This window comes from Solanum stenotomum, chromosome 7 (genome assembly GCF_019186545.1).
Source record: "Solanum stenotomum isolate F172 chromosome 7, ASM1918654v1, whole genome shotgun sequence".
NCBI classification, from domain to species: domain Eukaryota; kingdom Viridiplantae; phylum Streptophyta; class Magnoliopsida; order Solanales; family Solanaceae; genus Solanum; species Solanum stenotomum.
Window position 1 is genome coordinate 45232140 of NC_064288.1, and position 22192 is coordinate 45254331.

The 22192-nt window shown below is 35.5% G+C and overlaps 1 protein-coding gene across 1 annotated transcript; it reads right to left on the bottom strand.

Moving 5' to 3' along the window:
• Nucleotides 1–202: 202 nt before the first annotated feature.
• Nucleotides 203–20079, bottom strand: LOC125871161 (uncharacterized). The gene is made up of 24 exons (XM_049551755.1): nucleotides 19909–20079; nucleotides 19138–19262; nucleotides 17687–17771; nucleotides 12633–12686; nucleotides 9876–9967; nucleotides 9682–9785; nucleotides 9116–9191; nucleotides 7850–8306; nucleotides 6527–6865; nucleotides 6225–6428; nucleotides 6042–6140; nucleotides 5897–5966; nucleotides 3878–4005; nucleotides 3489–3777; nucleotides 3184–3404; nucleotides 2969–3102; nucleotides 2181–2298; nucleotides 2003–2058; nucleotides 1813–1903; nucleotides 1551–1740; nucleotides 1351–1422; nucleotides 1179–1276; nucleotides 1019–1087; nucleotides 203–627 (listed from the first exon to the last, which is right to left on the bottom strand). The coding sequence occupies exons 1-24, from the start codon at nucleotides 19966–19968 to the stop codon at nucleotides 514–516; spliced, it is 3345 nt and encodes a 1114-aa protein (XP_049407712.1). The 5' UTR covers nucleotides 19969–20079; the 3' UTR covers nucleotides 203–513.
• Nucleotides 20080–22192: the final 2113 nt, after the last annotated feature.

Below are 22192 nucleotides of genomic sequence, written 5' to 3' on the forward strand. Positions count from 1 at the left end.
TTGATATTGTGATGGATATCGGGCATATGTGATACGGAATTATGGATGGGGCTAAATATAAGATAAAACATTCAAATTTTCGAATAAATTTTAAAAAGTTTAATCTATAATTCAAAAATTCAAACCAAATAACCAAAAAAATCGGATTTTAGATTGGCATCACTCAGAAACTCAAAGATCTTATAAACGTTGCACACTTTAATTCTTAGTCGGTCGTATTTTTTACATCTATTTTGAAAGGCTTTACTCACTTCACAAACAATAAATATGTCATCTGTTACATAATTTTCCTTTGCAGACAAACAAAAGAGACTGAAAATGAAGAGCAAAAAATAATAAACCACCTAAGCTTTTCACAAATAATCTATGTTACACTCAGTTGCTTTAACCCAGTTTCGAAAAGCCATATCGATATGTACAGTATATATGTCAAATACCGACACTTTCTTAGGTGTAAGAATGATGAATCTTCTGTTTCCCAGTAAAGGATGATGAAGAACCCAAGACCTATCTTCATATCTGCCACCATTTTCGATTGCGATTTTCCATTACCTTAACAAGCTCATTTGCCAATGATGCAAAATCTTCAGCCCCACTGCGTAGTTCTTCAGTTCTTCGGTTAATTCTCTGCAAAAACATATAGACTTATACGTGTTATCGATTCACCAGAAAAAGCAAAGGTTTGACACAAAACTGGATACAGTATAACGAGAAATTGAGCATTTCTCAAAGAGGAGCACAGTGCAGAACTAGACAATGGCCAGGGACCAAGTTGCAGCACAAACAGAGGAATTTTTCATTTGATTCTGATTTCGGAATAATGCAGGCAGCATTCCTATTCAATTTTCTGTCTGTCTACCTATCTCCACTTCCTCTAATCTTTAAATCTCGAGTGGTGTTAGCTTATTATACTCTCAACTCTTCTTGGTTACAAGCAAGAATTTATTTCATGTATTATCATGTTCAACTTTTCGTGTTACATGCACATCTTCACCATTTTAAACTCTAATTAACCTACCTCGAGTTTTTCTTGGCGTTCTAAAAGCTTATCTCTTGCTTGTCCAGCCGCTGATGATGCATCCTGGACCTGGAAGATATAGATGATTGAATATATCAATAAGAACATTTATTAGATACAATTCAGAATGAGATGTCACAAAACTATCAAATATGACTACCCCAGTTTTTCTATATTTTGCTATGATTTCTTCACGTGTCCTAAGTCTGGGTTTGGCATCATCACCCTCAGAATCAAGCAATTTTTCTCTTTCAGTTCCTGCAATATATACAGGGAAATATTTGTTATTATGGATTCTGAAAGTGTAGATGATCAATTTGATGTAAGTTTACCTATTTTACTATTTTGTGTGTTATGAGATGAACTAGAAGCCACAGGAACAGGTTCATCAATTTCAATATCATCTGTGTCAAAAGTAAATCTTCAGTTAGGGGCACATCAACTACGGAAATGCTGAATAAACTGATATATAGGGACAGAAAATAATGTCAGTCATGAAGAAGTAAGAACTTTAGATATGAAGGGATATTACCTATATCGAGCTCCAGTTCTTCTAGAACTTCCTTAGTTGGGGACGGTTCTGGGTGGAGTGGGTTCTTCATAAAAACACCTTCCAGATGACTAAAGTTTGACTGCGACATCTGACTGAAATCCATATTATGATTTGTCTTTCCCGCTTTAAATCCTTTAACTAGAGTACCTAAAATATTTGGGGCCCCACCCTGCAGCAACATTTATAAGAATCCAGCCACTACAAAACATAGACCACAAGGAAACATCTTTATCTACCAGACCTGTTTCTTCTTCTGAGTGGAGAATTTCATGGCAGTATCTGCTGCAGCTGCGAGCACTTCATCATGAAGAGACGGCAAAGATTCTGGAATTCTGGAAATTGTATTGTTGAATCAGTAATTTTGAACAATTTATGCTGCTCATGAGCAAGCTATTCATCTGATGGAAAAGTAGCACTAACTGATCATATACCTGAAATCATTTTCACTAGCTAATAGGGACACGAAAGCCAGTTCAGAACCATTTGCCTGATATTTGTTAGACACAGATGTTCAGAGGACAGCCATGCAATAATAAGCCAAAATTTCAATAAGCAAACAAATTATGCTAAACGCGATAGGATAATAGCATGCACTGCAACTCTGATTACCAGAGTAATATGGCCATTCTCCATGGAACTCATTGCCCTGTCCATATTTGGCTTGAAATTCCAACTTAATACTGACATTAAAGAGGCCCGCTCCAGCAACTCTAGATCAGGCAAAGATCTGGAGATAGATAGATGTTTGCAATATTTTGACACTCAGTTCTTCCATAATATATTATCATGGACATGCAGCAAAGCAATCTTGCATAATTGACAGTACGGAATTGTACAACACACAGAAACTGTTACATTCAAGGTGCATTTAGTATGGCTGAAAAGTTCTGGAAAATCTTACCTTGAAAAACTATTTGTACGTCATTTTCCAACATTTGGCTGGGTATAAAGGTAATAAATGTATGTCTCAAAGAACTTGTTTCTTAAACTCCATCTCCAGAAGATGGGAGATAGGGCATCAGAATAATAGTTTGGCAATGGCGCAGTGTTAAGAACTTACAACAATGTTTGTGTTAGCTGAAGCAAGTGATATATTGTACAAATTGTGATAATTGTAAGGAAAATAACTACAAATTGAGATACTTAATATGTAACAATGAACAATGTCCATGATGACACGAGCAAATTTTCTCCATTTGACGTAAACTAGTTTAGGATCAAGTGTGATTGATGTGATTATTTTCTTGGAGAACATTCTTGACAATTTAAGGCAACCAAATACTGGAAAATATTCTAATTATGTCTTACTAAGGTCCTTACAAGTTTTAGAATTACTAAGGTCCTTACAAGTTTTAGAATGGTACTTGCCCAGAAAATTTAGGAAAGAAAAAGGTTACCGAATCTCGATATCTCCAGTCTGAAAGAGTAATAGTAGCGCACAAGCTTTCCCATCTTTGCCATCTTTCACAAAAGTAGTAGTCCAACAACAAGGTTTGTCGAGCATCACTTTGCAAACAGATTTATTATCCCCCTAGTTTGAAAAATCAAATTGAATTATATTAGCACATTCAACAAAAATAGAAATGCAGACGTAATAAAGCAATATACTCACATGAACTACAGATTTAGTAGCATAAGTGCGTATTGAATCTTTACAGCAAAGTAGGATAAAGGACTCCTCAAAGTGTTTCCTGGAGGGGTCATTTTCTAGGAAGGGAACCGTGTCACTTAGATCATGAGTGGTCATTTCTTGTGAAGGCTCATTACTAGTTGCCTCATCCTTGCTGGACTCTGGCTGCTTGCTAATTACATCGGAAAATGGGATGTTGTTTTCTGAAACGCAAGAAAATCAAACACAAAACTGAGTACAACTTACACGTTGAAAAACTTTGGATTTCTCTACAAATATGTACTTGCCTATGACATACATAGAAATTGCAGTTGACACTTTCTTTAAATGCAAGGGCCCTGAACCATACGTTTTACCATTACCACCATCAATTACATAGATCTTTGCATCCTCAGTTAAAATGAACATGAGTTCCTCCATACGGTTTTCTGGAAGCTCTGATTGTTTTGGGCTTTTGCTATTACTGTCACTGTGCACAAATCTCTTTGCAATCAAAGTCACCAGTGGAGAGCTACCAACAGATGCAGAGTCTGATAAGAACAATACTGATAATGAAGTCATATCAAGCACTGCAACCTGAAAGTGAGGCATTAGAATAAGTATCCACATTAATCAACAATAAAATTGACATCATAAGTCCATCACAAAACTTGAAGAAAATGGTAGTGTTATTGACCTTAGCATTTTCGTATCCAACTGCAAGTTTGGCTCCATGATTTACAAACTCAATTGCTCGGACTCGAACATCGAGAAGCTTTAGAACAGCTCTGCAAGTAGGTCCTTGACCTTGTGCCAACTCATGAACTAAGAAAAGGTATATACCAGTGAGTTCACAGATAATAGTTGATCTCCAATTACGCAAAGTAAATCAGGAATATTTCAACATGGAAATGATATATTATTTCCTCTTATCCCATTCTGTCAAACAATATTACTATTTGGAGCGTCAAACAACTTTTGACTATAAGGTTTGAAACAATTTTTAAGAGCTTTTTAAATTATAGGTTATAGTACTTCCTGTCTACCGGAAACATCCTCACTACCCCACAAAGGTGGGGGTTAAGGTCCGCGTGCACTTTACCCTCCCCAGACCCCACTTATGGGACTACACTAGGTATGTTGTTGTTGTATGTAACATTTTCATATATTTAAGGAATATATGTCTGGAATCAATGTGGAAACTAGATGGTTTGACCCTTATACTACATACCCCTATCACTCATTCTAAGATGTAGGGGAAATATACTAATAAAAGAAACATATTGCGCAATAGATTCAATCATTGGCCAAAAAGTAGCTTGCTATGACTGTGGACAGCTACCTGGATACAAAGAGGTGGTTAGAGGTGTGTGGTCATAATCAAGTTCATCTAAGAGAACAAAACCATTATCAGGGACAACCTTATTTGTCATTTGTGTCAGGCAGGTTGCGGCTGTTTAAGAATGTGTTCCGCTGTCTCAACTTGCTTTATTTATAGGGGTGAAAGTCCACCAGACCCACATATCCGGTAAGATCAACATTTGTTGCCTAACTAATAATGAAGCCTATGCTACAATTCTACATAGGGAAAGTTTCCAACATAAACAGGCAAACAAAATACTCGGCACTCATGTAGTTATATTATTCAGTTTATACTTGTATCCCAAACAATTTTGCAAGTGTTTTACACCCTTATACATTATTATACACAAAGATAGTGGAAAGGTTTGCATACATTCTACCCTCCCCATACCCCACTTGTGGGATTACACTTGGTATGTTGTTGTTACATTACTATACAGTATTTATACACTTATATAACAATGTATTTACCTTGTATAAAACTATATAGCACATCATTAGCTACAATGACGAACTTTTACTGCAATTTTCAGTTGCAATTCTTGTTCAAAACCAGTCGAAATGGCTTCAAATTTTGTAGACAAACTCCTTCAACTAACTCCAACAAGTCTAGACAACACTCACTCTAAATTTCTTTTTGATAACCAACACTCACTCTAAATTTCTCAAGAAAATCAAATTTGAAATTTAAACTCACCTTTTCAAGCTTGTTCAACAATGGTGAGTTACCTTTTTAATATGATTTTAACCACCCAAATCTTACAAAATCAGTACTCTAACCACAATTTGAGCCCCAAACACTAACAAATCGAGTTTGTCAACTAACAATCAATAGGACTCACAGTTTTCAGATTCAACTTTGAAGATTCACTCAAAAATCCCAGAAGCTATTTAACAAGAGATCTTTTGATACCAACTTCCTATGGACTCTTCACTATCTCATCCAGCTGCACTTGGGGGAACAATTTCAAAGCTGAACTATTAATGAAATGCTAGACTAAAATATTTGGCCAAAGTTCCAACCCCGAGTTTAGTCAGAAGTTTACATATTTCAGTTAGGAAATTAAAATCAACTTCAAAAGTCCACCTCAAAAGTTGAATTCATCTACCTGATATCAAAGATTTGAATGCTCAATTTTAAAGCATTGTCTATTTCTGACAAAAAGGTTAATCTTTTTCCATCCATTTCACAGAAAACCTCCAAAAATTGGTGTAGTTTATCAACCATGAGATCTTACTGAAATTCAGTGGTCTGGATAAGTTGTGCGACCCTATGTGAAGCATACTATACTCTTAAGGCAAGCCATCAGTCTATGACAAGGACATTGGATACTGGAATAACAGTTACATTTACCTTCACTTTTAGTACCAGTAACAACGTGGAAGTTTCCCATATCACTATGTTTGAAATCATAAAGACGCACCTGCATGTAAAAGGAAATTAATATAGGGGTCAACATACATTAACACCAAATTAGAAATGTAAGGTGGTTTCCCACCAGGCCACTTGCATCCCCAACTGCCAATCTTAATGTCTGGAAGCAGAAATCTATTTTTGAAACTGAAGCACTTGATATAACTGTATTTACACCTTTAACCTGAAAATCACAAGAGTAAAGTCAGAGCTCCATATCAACACAACTAATGAAAAGTGGCATGGAACTTGTAGATACTGTGTCAACCTCTCTATCCAAGACACAAAGGAGAAGGAGGACCGGATGAGTGGCATCCCACATCCTTACGGATCCATCCTGATAACCTGCTATAAAAACTCTCTGAATCCTGTTAGTCTCAGCTCGAGAAGTATGATTATACACCCCTCCAGTCAAGGGCCATCTGCTAGCCCCAGATGATGTTGCTGCGGAGAGCTTCTTGAAGAAAGGTGTCTGGTTAAAATACAAAACCCATAATAATCTAAATTAGAAATAACTCTCGATTTCTAGAAAAATGAGAAGGGGGAGGCAATGAAACAGGGCTGCATCACCTCTTGCAGAAGCTCTGTTAAGTTTCCATCTGAATGCAACTGGGTAAGCTTTGTCACTGTCATGGAAGGATCAACAGTTGGCAATTCTACAGGAAAATCCTTAGCTGATAGAGATACTTTTTTCTCCTCTTTGGATACCAAGTCAGACAAGGTTGAACAATCAAAAAGGTTTAGTTGTCCAGGGCTCATCAACACAAATAAAACAGCTTTTTCATCAGGTGATGTTGCCCCTGTAGTTGGTAATAAGATCGTATCTGCAAATGAGCCACTAAGAGTGAGGTCAACACGACCAACACATTTCAAAGTCTCTATTCCAGATGACCACTCAAGAGTAAGGATCTGCAGCAGCAAAGCACCAGAAAATAATTTTTATCATAAATATGGTTATGTTTGAGAATGTAGATAGTAGGATGGTATGCCTTATCCCCAGGAAAAAATGTGACACCTAACAGAAGCTAAACAGCTGTTGTTTAAATCCTTTCCCTTCTCTGGGGGTGAAATGCAAGAGCTGAATCTGTGAGGAATTTTACCACTAGTTCTGAAAGTAGACATGTATGCTCCCCTATACACAAACATGTAAATCACAAATAGTCGGAAAATATAAAAGAGCTAGAATATTATAAAGATTGTCGGGAAATAAAATTTCTTGAAGCAACTTGTAAATTTTTACTATGTACATGTGTGCACTTCTACTAACATAGACTATTCATTATTCCGACTAACCTAAGGCAGGTGTCTGAGAGCCTGATTTACCATTTAAACTTGATTGTAGTTGAATAAGATAGAAGTGTTAATATTCAAACGATTGCTCAATGAGTCAAGCATTAGTTTAAATGTTATCTAGGTTTTAAATCAAATCTACCACACTAAAATGCTACAACGATAACAATTTGACTTATCCACAAAAACTAGAAAAGGGTAGATGTCATCAGATATCAAATACACTTTTCCAATCAAGATCATTTCAAACTTTAAAAGACAACATCCTTGCAATCTAAAAATACACACTAAGATATAACGTGAGTTTACCAATCACTTTAAAAGATATGTATATTCACGATAATGATATAGACAAGCAAATATAATACTTCAATGCTCAAAATGCATAGGAAGTGCAACTTCCAGTTTTTAGATTTCACTGCTCAGTTTCCATTTTATTCGGCCCAAGGTGCAGTTCATGTTGACCCAGAAATGCAACATTTTATAATTTGTAGCACAAAAATTATATAAATGACAAATTAAGTCTACTTAGCTAGTGAGCCAGCATACAGCATAATGATAAAACAATAATGAGAATCTTCTGTGATTAAGTGTAAAACTTACCGTAATGACTTCATCGGATCCTATTTCATCACCGCCATAAATGAGGAGATGGCCGTCGCTATTATTCCGGGATTTACTGTTTGCCCACCAGTGTAAGACAATAATTGGAAGCCTCTTTTCAACAGAAGACAGCTGTAGCTTAACAACATTATCAAATGGTCCGGCCTCCTGACCTTTGCTTGCGGTTGATTTTGATGTTTTCCAAAGCAGAATATCTCCATCTATGTACCCAGCAGCAAGAATGGATCCATCAGTGGATGCCCAGCAAAGTGTAGTTATTTCTTTCTCCTCTAATTGGTGCTGCATTAGATCATCAGGAGAGCTGGAATCTGCATTCTTTTTAAAGTTTAAAGCATCATCCTTCAAATGGAGATCTTTATCACCTTTGACAATGATAACATGGGCTTCGACGACATCCCAAAGTATAATTAAACCACACTCATATGCAATCAATAATCTGCAATAAGTGTCATCAGTTCAGAAATTTATAAAGCAAAAACATATTCAAAAATCTAAAGAATCACACTTCAGTAATAAAATCATAAAAACAAATCCCCATACAGCAATTGACAGATTTGTATTTTGTTAGTTGCCACCAGTAAGGGGAATAATAGTCTTTTTCCCAATAAATGATGCCTCCACCATTCCATTTTGCTTAGTATTTCCCAGGCACTTCCTATCAATTAATAGAAATATACTAAGTTTTTTGGTTTTTGATCTAACTCAAAACACTGCAAGAAAAGGACTTTGGCTGGAGAAGGCATCTACAGTTGAGCCAAATGATAAATGAGTGAAGACGACACTTTATCTATAGCCTTTACTACATTGACATGCTTCTTATGACCAAAATATATTGGTATTCGGTAATTTACTAGTAGAAATTACAACAACAACAACAACAAACCCAGCGTAATCCCACAAGCACAAGTAGAAATTGCTCAACAACAATTCTTTTTAATCCCATGAGAACTTCTTATTTTATCCCGGAAGAACCACCAAATGCCATCTCATAACTGAGTCATGTATCTTAGAAGAAAAATCTGCAAGCAAGGACGTTTCTCTGTTTTTCTTGCTCCATTCACATGTAAGATTCCCTGACTGGCGACTTGTATGCCAAAAAACAACATTAAATAACAGAACATATACCTTGTAAGGCAATCATTAAAGACAAAAAGAAACAAATCAAAAGAGGGGCAGGGCTTAATTTAGTTATCATGAGGTTAGTGATGGTTGAGGAAGAAACATTAAGCAATAACTGTGACTTGCCTATTTCCCGATGTAAAAGGTTGCGGGAGAATTCCAACAACTGGTTGATGATCTGAATACGGAAAACCAGTTGCTTCTGCAAAATAATTCAAAAGTAGGCAACCTTAGAGGTTGGTTGAATTATAGTAAAGCACATGAGCATTTGAAAAAATGAGAATCTTTTAGACAGAAGAACAAATGGTTGCTAGGTAATCATGAAGTTAAATCAAGCCAGTATGTATTCTCTTAACAAATCAAATCTGTTTGGTGAAGATGCTTAGTCTGATAGAAAGATCTAAAAATCTCAAAATAAAGCCTTCTGTCATCCGCGGCCATAATTTTCTAGAGCAGCTAATCACTGGCATACATCCCACATATATTCACTGCCCTAAACGTGAATGATTCATTCATGCTTGTAAACCAAAGTTTTAACATCTGCCAATAAATGGCTCAAATTTCAAAAGACTCTACCAGTAAAAAGAATCTCAACTAAACAAGAGTCTCTTTACAAAGAATAGGTAACAACCATAATCATTGAAACTAAGGAATCGGATAAAAGATCTTCACTAAGATTATGCAGTAAGCACCAGAAAGAGAACTCCATAAGATCTGATATGGCAGTTGCAGCAGTTCTCTGTTCTCAACATGGAACTTCAAAACTGAGATTGTTCCATATTCATCTCCAACATACCTATAATGACAAGACAAATTTAATATAAGCATAAAATACTCTCAACTCTTTCCACTGTATAACTTTCTTGTGTGCACATCGATTTCGTACATGAAGGAAGAGCCATTGATAACTGAAAAGGCAGTTATATTTGATTCCCATTGCAAATCACAAGCTACAGATCTGCTTTTGAGATTCCAAACCTGCACAAAAGAAAGAGAAATCTTACACACCTACTAACCCAGAACCACAAAACAGTTCTTAACTTGAGTTTTACAGGACCCCTCTGAGCACCCAAGTCAGTGCAACCTTTAATGAAAGATTTCTATTCTCACTTTTCTTCTAGGGCTTTTTCCAGCTTTACGGGACAGGGGAGGAGGTGTTTGCAAAGAGGTGTTCATTGGCATTCAAATAGTTCTTGCTTTCAATAGGAATTCACCCTTAAAGCCAACCATTCGTTACTCAAAGTCTACTTGCTTTCAGACAAACATAAAAAATTGATTATCATGGAAATCGTCTTCTTATAAGTTTAGGTATTGAAGTAATTCTAATGGTGATTACTAGGCATTTGAAATTCATACAACAAACTTCATTAAACCACCGGCCATATTTCACATTCAACATAAATGTATGTCTCTGATAAACACATGTTCAAGGAAATGAAAAGAGAAGGTTTTGATATTAAAAAAATGAGTCATTGTAATTTAACACAACAAGAAACACGATTTTCTTCCAACCTGTCAAAAAAGAGAACATAAGTTTCTGCAAATGCCTCTAGTGAGGTAAAAATATAGCAGGTTTTCAAATGAAAAATGAGTCACATAATTCAACACAAAATTGTAGAGACTTTGTCCAGTCACCTGTGTAGTTGCAACATACAACATTTGCTTTTTACTTTTCTTGGGGGATAAACAACTTCATTAATTATCACCAAGTGGGTGCTCAAAATAAAGGAGAACAGTGAATTCAGACTCTCAGTAAAGTAGAGTGGATAAAATCCAATATAGAATATAAGTTATATACATTCTTCATGTTACACCAGAATCTCATTTCAAGAAACTACAGTTGCTAGATCTCCTAGCAATTATTATTTTTATGGTATAACTAGAAGTAATGATCTGTTATTAATTTGTTAGATGCTTTCTTATTTATTCATCAGTAAAGGCTACCAGCAAGTTCTAGTGAGATCTTAATTTTATATGAATGTTTTTTCACATTTTCCTCTGGAACCCTAGGAACACCGAACAAATATTTATAATATTGGAAAATGGCCAAATTTACCCCTCTACAATGCAAAAAAGGATCAATTTTACGCACCATTATACTTTCCGCATAAAAATACCCCCAAGTAGCTCAAATATACCCCTCCTCCTTGGGGTTGTCCAAGGTGAACGCCCAATCCCACGTGACACTGTCATTTTAGTGAAATGAACACCACATGACATGCAACCTTACCCGCCCCCAACCCTTTTTAACCCTTCCCCTCTACTTCTTCCACCAGCACCTCTTACCCGCCCACAACCCATTTTCTATTCTAAGTAGTAGTACCTGTAGTAGAAAGGTGGAGAGGGAAGAGGTGTTGCTGGTGGAAAAAGAAATGGAGGGGAAAGGGTAAAATTAAAATGGGTTGGGGGTGGTGAAGTGGCATATGTGGTGTCCACCTCACCAAAATGATAGGGCTATGTGAGATTGAGTGTGCACCTTGGACAGCCCTAACAGAAAAGGGGTATATTTGAGCCACATGGGTAACGACAACAACAACGACAAATGCAGTGTAATTCCACAAATGGAGTTTGAGGAGGGTAATATGTACGCAGACCTTACCCCTACCTTGTAAGGGTAGAGAGGCTGTTTCAGGAAGCCACTCGGCTCAAGTACAGCATATCAGAGTAGGTTTGAAGAGTAAAGATAGTAGTGAAGAAGCCAAAAAAAGGGTAAACGAATATTGTCGACAACAAATAATATGCCAACGGAAGTAAAGGAAGCAACAAGTAATGATAAATCACAGAATAAGATAGGAAGAGAGTAATAATATATTAAGGATACTTGACAACGCTCGACTGCCAACTAATCTTCTACCCTAACCCTCGATCTCAAAATCCTCATATCTAGGGTCATATCACTGGTAAGCTGAAGGAGTAATATTTCATGTATAATCACCTCTCCCCAGTATTTCATCGGCCTACCTCTACCTCTCTTTATACCCACCATAGGCAACCTCTCACGCCTTCTCACTGGGTCCGTGCATCTCCTCTTCACATGCCCAAACCACATCAGTCTCGCTTTTCTCATCTTATCCACCACAAAGGTTACTCCTAGCTTATCCCGTATATCATCGTTCCTAATCCTACTTATACTCGTATGCCAACACATCAATCTCAGGCAGCATCCTCATTTCCTCTCACATGGGTAACGGCGAGGGAATGTTTGTGTGGAAAGTATAAGGAATGGTAAAATTGATCCTTTTTGCATGTAGAGGGGCAAATTTTGGACCATTTTCCATATAATATTATGGTAGGGCTAGATCCACCAACCTAAAGCAAGACTTCTATCATTCACTTGCTTAGCAAGGTTATGGCATGGCCAAGCTCACGCAAGAGCTCCTTAATTAAAAATGGCATAAATAAACATATCTCAACAGAAAAGGCAAGGAACTGATACAACACAAACTACCACACCAAAATCAAGTTCAGTTTCCCATGTTGATTAACATTTCAGAATGCTGCACCCAAGAAGGCATCAAAAGCCAACAAGGGACACAATACAATCTACGACACACAAATGATCTTAAGCTTCCCATCTTTGATTAACGTTTGAGAATGCTGCACTAAGGGCATTAAAAGCCAACTTCCTGGAAAAAATTAATACCTGAATATCATTTTCATTTGTGATGCTGACAAGAAAGCCCTGATTTTGAAGGAACTGCCACAGACAAAGACAAATAAAAGAGAACAGATTAAACACATATCTTGAGATTGTAAAAGAGACAGATGCAAGAAATCATGAAGTTAGTCAAAGAACAATAAATGAAGACACCATCATGTTACCAGTTTTATTGATAAGTTGAAAGAATACCAACTTATGATTGCCTTTTTCTTGAGTTCTAAGAGTCTTTTGAGTATAACTTAATAACCTAAACAAATTTAAAGTGGTGACTTTAAGGATTTGGTACTCAAGAAAGACAATCCATCAAGGATTTGATCAAGAATGATGAGAAAAGGTGAAAGAAAGCAAGAAATTTGAAAAAGAGCAAAGACAGGTATGCCAACACTTTATTGTGTTGGCAGCACTTTCTGGCAGAGGAATGAGTTGAGAACCATAGAAATTGTGGAGTCCAAATCCAAGACAAATGTGGATGCACTTTAAAGTGAAGGACATACTTTAGGGCAAAATTTTAAATGGTGAAATTTGGCGCCAGGTATGGAAGTAATGTAGGAGACAAAAAGGAGAAAGTGCCAGCACACTTTTAAGTGTGCTCCGCACTTCTTAGCATAAATTTGGAAAGAAATTGGAGCAGAAAGTGCTGGCACACTTCCAAGTGTGGCAGCGAAAATTCACTGAAGCAAAAAAAAATTGAAAAATGTGGCCCACACTTTATTTGGCGGCCATTCTTTGCACCTGAAAATGGCATTTTGTCATGAATTTTAGACAACTATAAATAGTCTTTAGGTCATTTTTTAAAAATTATTTTTGGAAGTAGAGGAGCAGGCATAGCTACTTTTGTAAGGTTTTGACGGATTTCACCATAGCGTATCAATTTTCTTTCCTAATTACTCTTTAATTGTTTTCCTTTTTGAAGCAATCTCCGGGCTATATATTAATATGCAGAAGAGTAAGATCTACCAAGTAAATGAGGTCCCTGATTTGGAAGAACTTGCTGGCATTATGGGATGTAGCATTGACACATTTCTAACTAAATACCTAGGTCTCCCTTTGGGAGCAAAGTTTAGAGATGCAGGAATTTGGAATGAAGTTATCGAGAAAATGGAGAGAAGGTTGGCAACTTGGAAGATGCAATATCTCTCAATGGGAGGCAGGTTGACTCTTATCAACAGTGCACTTGACAGTATCCCCACATATATTATGTCAATGCTCCCAATACCATCCAAGGTACAAAATCAAATTGATAAAATCAGAAGATCTTTCTTGTGGAAGGGGAGCTATGAGGGCCATAAGTTCCATCTTGTGAAGTGGGAAAATGTAATCATGCCAAAGCAGCACGGAGGTCTGGGAATCAGAGATTTAAAGAAGCACAACAAGAGTTTGTTAACAAAATGGTGGTGGAGATATGGTCAAGAACCAACAAGTATCTGGAAAGAGGTAGTGAATGCCAAATATGGGAGGCAAGACTGATGGAGTACCAAGCAGAACAATGATCCTTATGGAGTCGGACCTTGGAAGTACATTAACCAGCTAAGGGGAAAAGAGGGGAGTTCTTCCAAGAGGTGTCCTTCAGGATTAGAAATTGTAACTCAGTTAAATTTTGGAAAGATAGGTGGCTTAACAATCAATCTCTCAATGTCTCCCACCCTGCTATTTACAGGATAGCCTCTGACACAGACTCTTTTTTTTTTTTAACCGAGAAATCCGTCTGTGACCCGCCCTTTGGACCAATCACAGCCTTCTAAACTCAGTGGATAATGGGCCCGCCCCTCTACCCTTCTCCTCTTAAATACCGGGCTTTGCTTTGCATGGTGTGGGGCTTGAACCTGCGACCTAAGCCACAAATCCTCCATCTTTTGCCACTCAAGCTAGGCCTTGGGGGCCACAGACTCTTCAGTGGCTCAAACCAGAGAAGGTGGAATATGGGCACCTCGCTTTAGAAGGAATTTTCAAGACTGGGAGCTTGATGAGCCCTTTGATTTTTTCAGAACTCTAGAAGGAGCCTCAATGACCCCTCACTTGCCTGATAGCTTAAAATGGGGAAACTCTGAAAAAGGAATATATACAGTGAAGGAAGGATACCATAAGTTGTGCTCTTCAAATGACATGATAGACCAGTGGCCATGGAAACTGATTTGGAACACTAGACTACCCCCTAAAATCAAGTGTTTCACCTGGACTACCCTCAGGAATAATATCCTAACCCTGGACAATCTAAATAGGAGGAAACTTCAGCTAGTAGATTCTTCATGTGCCTCAATAGCCTAGAATCAGTGAATCATTTGTTTCTGCACTGTCCAGTGGCAGCAGCTCTTTGGAATTTGTTCATTTCAATTGCTGGTATCAACTGGATTCTCCCACTAAGTGTTAAAGAAGTAGTGGGAAGTTGAAGTCTTACAGAAGTTGGCCTCAGGCAACCCTGGATCCTTTCCTACTTCCTTAGTGATTCCAAGAAGATGCTTCAACCCCGTTAAGTTTTAGCTGGCCATCACGGTCCAATAAAGATTTCCAATTTCGATTTGGAATTGTTGAGCAGTAGGTTGAAGATACATCAAGAAGACCTGGCAGATGATTCCATCGTGTATTTTTTGGTGTATTTGGAAGGAATGGAATCTCAGATGTTTTGATGGTATCTCAACTCCAATTAGCAGTTTGAAATCCTNNGGGAAGTTGAAGTCTTACAGAAGTTGGCCTCAGGCAACCCTGGATCCTTTCCTACTTCCTTAGTGATTCCAAGAAGATGCTTCAACCCGCTAAGTTTTAGCTGGCCATCACGGTCCAATAAAGATTTCCAATTTTGATTTGGAATTGTTGAGCAGTAGGTTAAAGATACATCAAGAAGACCTGGCAGATGATTCCTTCGTGTATTTTTTGGTGTATTTGGAAGGAATAGAATCTCAGATGTTTTGATGGCATCTCAACTCCAATTAGCAGTTTGAAATCCTTTTGCCTTATTAATCTCTTCCATTGGAGCAACTTATCCCATGTAAATGATATATTACCCCTCTTAGATTTCATTAGCACCCTTATTATGGCTTAGCGACCATTCTTTTGCTTGTGGTTAACTCCCTAATTAAATAGGTGTTTTTGTTCTCAAGAGTTAACCTATGTTGCTCGGACTCTTCAAAAATTTCAACGGGTACGTGTCGGATTCGCCAAAAGTAGTGCATTTTTGGAGAGTCCGACACGGGTGCGGCATCAAAAGTGAAGAGTCCGCGCAACTAAGGAGTTAACCATGTTTTTATGTATGTAATTTACATCTCCTTGATGCCTTTCTAATACATCTTACTTCATCGAAAAAAAAATATTTCTTTCTTTTCCTTTCATCTTGTATTTTCTTTCTCTAGCATGAGTAGCTGAACCCAATAGCTGAGGTTGTAGACTCTTATGTCATTTATGTGATTGAATACTAGTTATCTTGCTTATTATTACTTGGGTTGTGATTATCTACTTGTTTGCATTGTTTTATGTCAATTCGGTGGTTGCAAACATTAGATTAAGCCCTACATATCCATTTCTAGCTTAGAAGAGTAGAAACTGGACTGGGTTATTAAGCAAGTAGCAAGGGATTGAGTATATTGAGGAATTAATTGTGCTTGACTAATGGAATTGAACTAGGAAGGGAAATTCCTACTTGGGTCTATCAATGGATCTTAATATTTTTGTTTGGGTTTAGAAGAACTTTTCGGGATTAGCTTGCTAAAATTGGAAAATTCTAGTAAGTAATTATCAATTGGATCATTTTCATTAATGCTATGTAATTTGAGCAACATACTTCTATTCACAAACTAGCTAGAGGCTACAACCCCTGACCCTCTCTTAATTGAAAAACAAAACATTGTTATTGCATTCCAAGTGCTCGATTGAATTTCTGGCTTAGAAAATAGTCTAGTTTTAGAATTAACTACTCAATCACTTTTTTATTAGAAGACAACTTAGAAAATTCTCAAATTTGCACGCTCTTGGACATTGTAAAGATGGATCTTAGGCCTAACTCAACCTCAAAAGCTAGCTTATGAGGAGAGGATTGTCCAAGTCCATATAAGGAGATCAAATTCCCATCCCTTTTCCGATGTGGGAATTCTTAACACTCCCCCGCATGCCCTTAACTGGAGCGTGGACACTATAATATGGGGCCCAACATCGGTGAACGAAGAATTGGGATGGATCTGGCTCTAATATCATGTAAAGATGGATCTTAGGCCTAACTCAACCTCAAAAGCTAGCTTATGAGGGGAGGATTGTCCAAGTCCATATAAGGAGACCAAATTCTCATCCCTTTTTCGATGTGGGAATTCTTAACAGACATCTTGACACACACGTACTCCTCGTGGGATCAACCCCAACCTTTGTTAGGTTTATTATTGCTACGACCGTACTACACTTCATTTTGAGGTGAAGGATTGGATGTGATCGGTTGTAGGAAAATAAAGCAAGTAAGCCAGATCACAAAGAAAATAATAGTGTAGTTTGGCTTTATTCAGCCAAGAACCTTTCTATGTCTGACCAACACTACCCAAAAATCAAAATAGCGAAAGAGAAAAGCTGAGTTAGCTTTGACAAAAAAGAAAACACCTAGCCTCAGGAATGGAGAAGGCTTTATGAGGATGAAACTTCCAAAAAGAAAAAAATATAGAATAAAGTGAACACCTTTTCCTAGCCTTGCAATCATATACCATAAATATAGGCCTATTTCAGTTAATTGTTCTCTTATTCAAGGTAAACACATGGAATCAACACTTAAAACAAAAATGGTCATCATTGGACATTGTCATCCAAAAGTATTTGAGCAAAATTTTGATTAAAAATCCAGCTCTTTATTGATTAAACCTGACATTATCAATTCTAAAGACCATATCTTTCAGAGACCCTTTATCTGCTGATAAGGAAATCTGGTCCCAAATTTCCACCATCCAAGCCATTATCAGAGAAATGGGGTGTTACAAAATGCTCCAGAACAATATAGAATAATATACACTTGGAAAACTTTAGAACCTATCTAAGAATCTGTTGGATGACTTTGTGTGCAAAAAGCAAACCTCTAAATATTTGTATGGCAACTGCTTTGGAGAAATCAAGAGACCTTCAATATTGTCTCCACCAATCACTTTTATCCTACCATCCCTGAAAAAATGTTTGGATACTATATTAACAAGATAAAGCCATCAAGCCATCTATATAGATGAATAGTTTATAACTACAAGATAGTATGGACAGATTAAAATGTACATCCCGAGCCTTCACCTTATTTTAAATCCATCTGAAATAGATTGTCATCACCCCTAAACAAAAGTCCTTTTCAATCACAAAAAAACAAGAGAAACGAAAATGAAAATGCATAGCTACTTCTGTATTCATTTAATTAAGACTCAACTTCCCCTATTGAGCTTAATACACTATCACGACAGACTCCTTCCTGGACCCCTAACTGATTTGTAAATTTAAACAGAAAGTTTCCATTTGTTCTTTACATTTCGAAATAATGTGGTGAGGAACTGTCTTCCTAATCAACCAGAATAATATAATATGGCAGGATCACAGTTTCAAGAAAAATATAATGTGGCAGGATTCACCCTCTTAATCAGAACACTGTTGCTTCAAGGATCAATTGAGCTCAAGAAATTAGGTATGCATCAAGTTTTACCCTAGACTAGAAAATGAGATCTTAATTCCTATTATTAGAAGTCAATACCACAATACCCGACTTTTACTTCCCCCATCGCAAAAATTTTAGTCCAGTTTAGCCTCCCAAGAGTCAAAGATTAACCTTTGGTTAAAATTTTCAGAAATTCAGGAAAAATTTGCACATGTGCATAAGAAGACTAGAACATATTTTATAAATATACTATGTCATAGTCCTGAAATTAAAAACATCAGAGCTTAATAATGTTTTCCATGTAGATTTAATTCTCATATGTATTGTGTCATCATGTTGTCAAGAAAGAGTACAGGGAGCTGGTACAAGTACCATTTACTAATTACTAACATGATTCTGCAGCCAAATAACAGTGGTTGTACGCCTATTGCATCCACCAGTTATCTCTTGGCAAAGATAAAATTTGATAAGCTATCACTTTTTCTCTAGCCTCTTCATTCTTACCTAGCAACTTTCATCAACCAGCAGCAATTTCCAGTTCTACCAAAAGCTATCCACTATCTTAAAATATAATTCTATCCACAAGATGAGCGTATAGCTATTTGAATGATCCGAGCATATTCTAACAAGTGCACCAAAAAACTGTGATACTGATACTAGTGCTTACATACTACACCTATATAGGGGAAGTTCAATGCTGAACTGAACTGTAGAAACTGGAATGACTAGGGTTCAACAACCCAATGCTTTCAAAGAAGCATATCAGGTGCAACAATTTCATTACTTTTGTGTGCAAGGAAGTAACAAGCCAAAACAGAAGTAGTAGTTTGCTTAACAGCTGAGCTGATAGGCTTCCATCCAAATTAAGTACATAAGATCAAAACTTTAACTCACAATGTTCCAATAGCCAATAGGCGCTGGACAGAGTCTACTGCAAGAATTGATGCGGTTGACGGGATACCATAATGTACAGTAGCACGAACATTCAGGTCACTTGCTGTCAAACCACTTCCATTTGTCTGAACACACACACAAAAAAAAAAAGCAGAAACAAAAGAATTACTCCACCAATTACATTCAAGTCTAACAAAATGGATGGAGTGAATACCGAAACCAATTAAGCACCAATAAAGTAACATCAACCAAACAAATTAGCATCGCATTATCTAAAACCAAGGTCCTATATGTTGCTCTTCAGTTAGTAATTCACTATAAGTTGTTCCAAAGATATTTTCCAAATTCCTTGAAGATTGGAATCTTATTCAAAATCATATTGACAACCAGTTAGGCCTCAATCCCAAACTAATCGCCCCGTCTATATAAATCATCTATATCCCCATTCACTATCTTTACAGCTCCACTTAGAGACAACCTAAACTTAGAGAAGCTCAAATTAGCAGAGTTCATAAGTAACAACTCCACATAATTCCCCGTATAAACCTCGAGCATCATCAAAAACCTTTTACCAACTTATTTCATCAAATACTCACAATTTTCACAGCTCAGTTACCTAAAAACTACCAATTTTAGCAAAACAAAACCAATTTTTTTTCAATTTCACAGGGTTCCGATCAAATTCAATACCTAAAAACACGATTCAGTAAATGTAAAAACATCACAAAGAAGACAAAGTCAACTGAATAACACTAGAAGACAGAAACGCACCTGGTGGTGATGATTATGATGATATTGTGTGGCTTTCTGAAAAAGCTTCTTCGCGAACATGGCGAAATGAGAAGTGAAGAATTGTTGGATCGGTTTCCGATTGTGAATATATTTGTATTACTTACAATATTTTGAATTGGCTTTTAGGAGTTCAGCATTCTTCTGTTTGTTTGGCTGAAATGGTATAAAGCTTTGGGACTTTGATTAAAAATTAAAAACTTATTCATTTCTCGAAATGTACGCTAACATAAAAGGGTTGAAACTCCTTAATTTACTTTTTATTTACATATAAAAATAATGAAAGCATGAGAGGAAATCTCAAATTTGAATTTGTCAAATGCCCTCATAAATATAAATTAATTACAAGTATATACTTCTTTACCAATGCCCCTTAATAATCACAATAGATGCCCCAATGTGATAATTTTGTTTACCTCATACTAAATCATTATATATATACTGTATTAGTATTATGAAGCCTGATAATTTTGCTTAATTGATACTAAATATGTATATATATACTGTATTGATTTAGTATCAGTTAAGTGAAATCATCAGCCTTAATGATATCAATACAATATATAATACTACTGATTTGATATCAGTTAAGCGAAATTAGTTGAAAGGTATATAATATAATTATTTAGTAGGGTATTAATGTAAATCGATATATATTTGTAATTATTTTACTTTATGGGGTATTTTCTTAGTTTCTCCTAATTATTTTGTGTTTTATGGTCCATTTATAGTTTCTCTCATAGGAAAACTTACATAAATATACTATATTAAAAAAATATTAACCATTTATAGCAGAACATTTTTTTTCACTTGATCACTTTTAATACATTTATAATATAGTTTTAATACATATTACAAAGAACAATTTATTATTCACATACAATACAAGTTTTATTGATGGATAAAACATTTATCACACATTTTAATACACTTATGATACAATGTGTCAATTTCTTACCAAATAAGCATAATATTTTAAAAAAACAGTTATAATACATATATATTACATACATAATTCACTTTTAATACATATTGCAGATTTAACATAGTATTGCTATAAATGGTAATAAATAAAAAGTATCAATAAAATCAATAATTATTTATTAAAAGGTATTCATCCAAGTAATTTTTCCTATATTAATACTAGATACAAAAGCCCAGACCCAACATATATTATTTTATTTATTTTAATTTATGTGATATAGATAGAATTAGGAGAATCAACAAATTTCTAAATATTTTTTGTTGTAAATTATTTTTATAATATTTTTATCATACTTTTCAAATAACATTTGTGGCACATGTGATATTTTGAGAGTTAATCATTTTTTAAATATATTTGTTTAAATATTTTATGTTGTTAATTATTGTTATTTATGCGGTGTCTATGAAATTTAAGAGTTAATCAATTCTTTTAACATATTTTAAGTTATTAATTATAACGTAATTTTCAAATAATATGTGCACCATCAGTCTCAATATATGTAGCATAGGTGAAATTTGAAAGTTAATCAAAAGTTTAATATTTATTTTTTAGCATTTTAAATTGTTAATTATTATGATTTATAGAACTTTTAACATGATATTCAAATAATATATGTTACTCCCTCAGTCCCAATTTATCTTGCATATGTCAAATTTTGAGAGTTAACCAAATTTTTTTATGTGTTTCTAAATATTTTATGGTATTGATTATTATGATTTACATTATTGCGTTTTTCATAATTTTTAAATACATAACATATTAATAAAGAAAGTAAATAAAGTAAAACGAAGAAAATACTAAATAGAAAATAAAGGAAATTTGAGGAGAAGAGAAAATCAATCTATTGATCAACTGATCCTAAGCTTCTCAAACATTCGCTCTTCTAATATATAGTAATACTATCAAAATATCCTCAAAGACCTCGTAATAATATTTTAAGAGCACCTAAAATTAAAAGTAAATATAAGGTTTAAAACGATATACTATTTAATAATAGACATACATAAAAATAAAAAGAAACGAAATTAGTGTTCGATATTAAGGATCAGCCAATTACAATTCACCCCAAAATTCAAATAGTTTAAATCTAAAACATATACGTGCTCTGCTAATATTCACGTTCATAAAAATACAACAAGTACAATATGAGAACAAAAATAATACGTACCAATAAATACTATAAAACAACTCAAATATATAAAATATTGACGAGCTATTTTAAAAATTTACTACTCCTAATTTACCTTACTCATAATTACCAACAACATATAAGATAAAAAC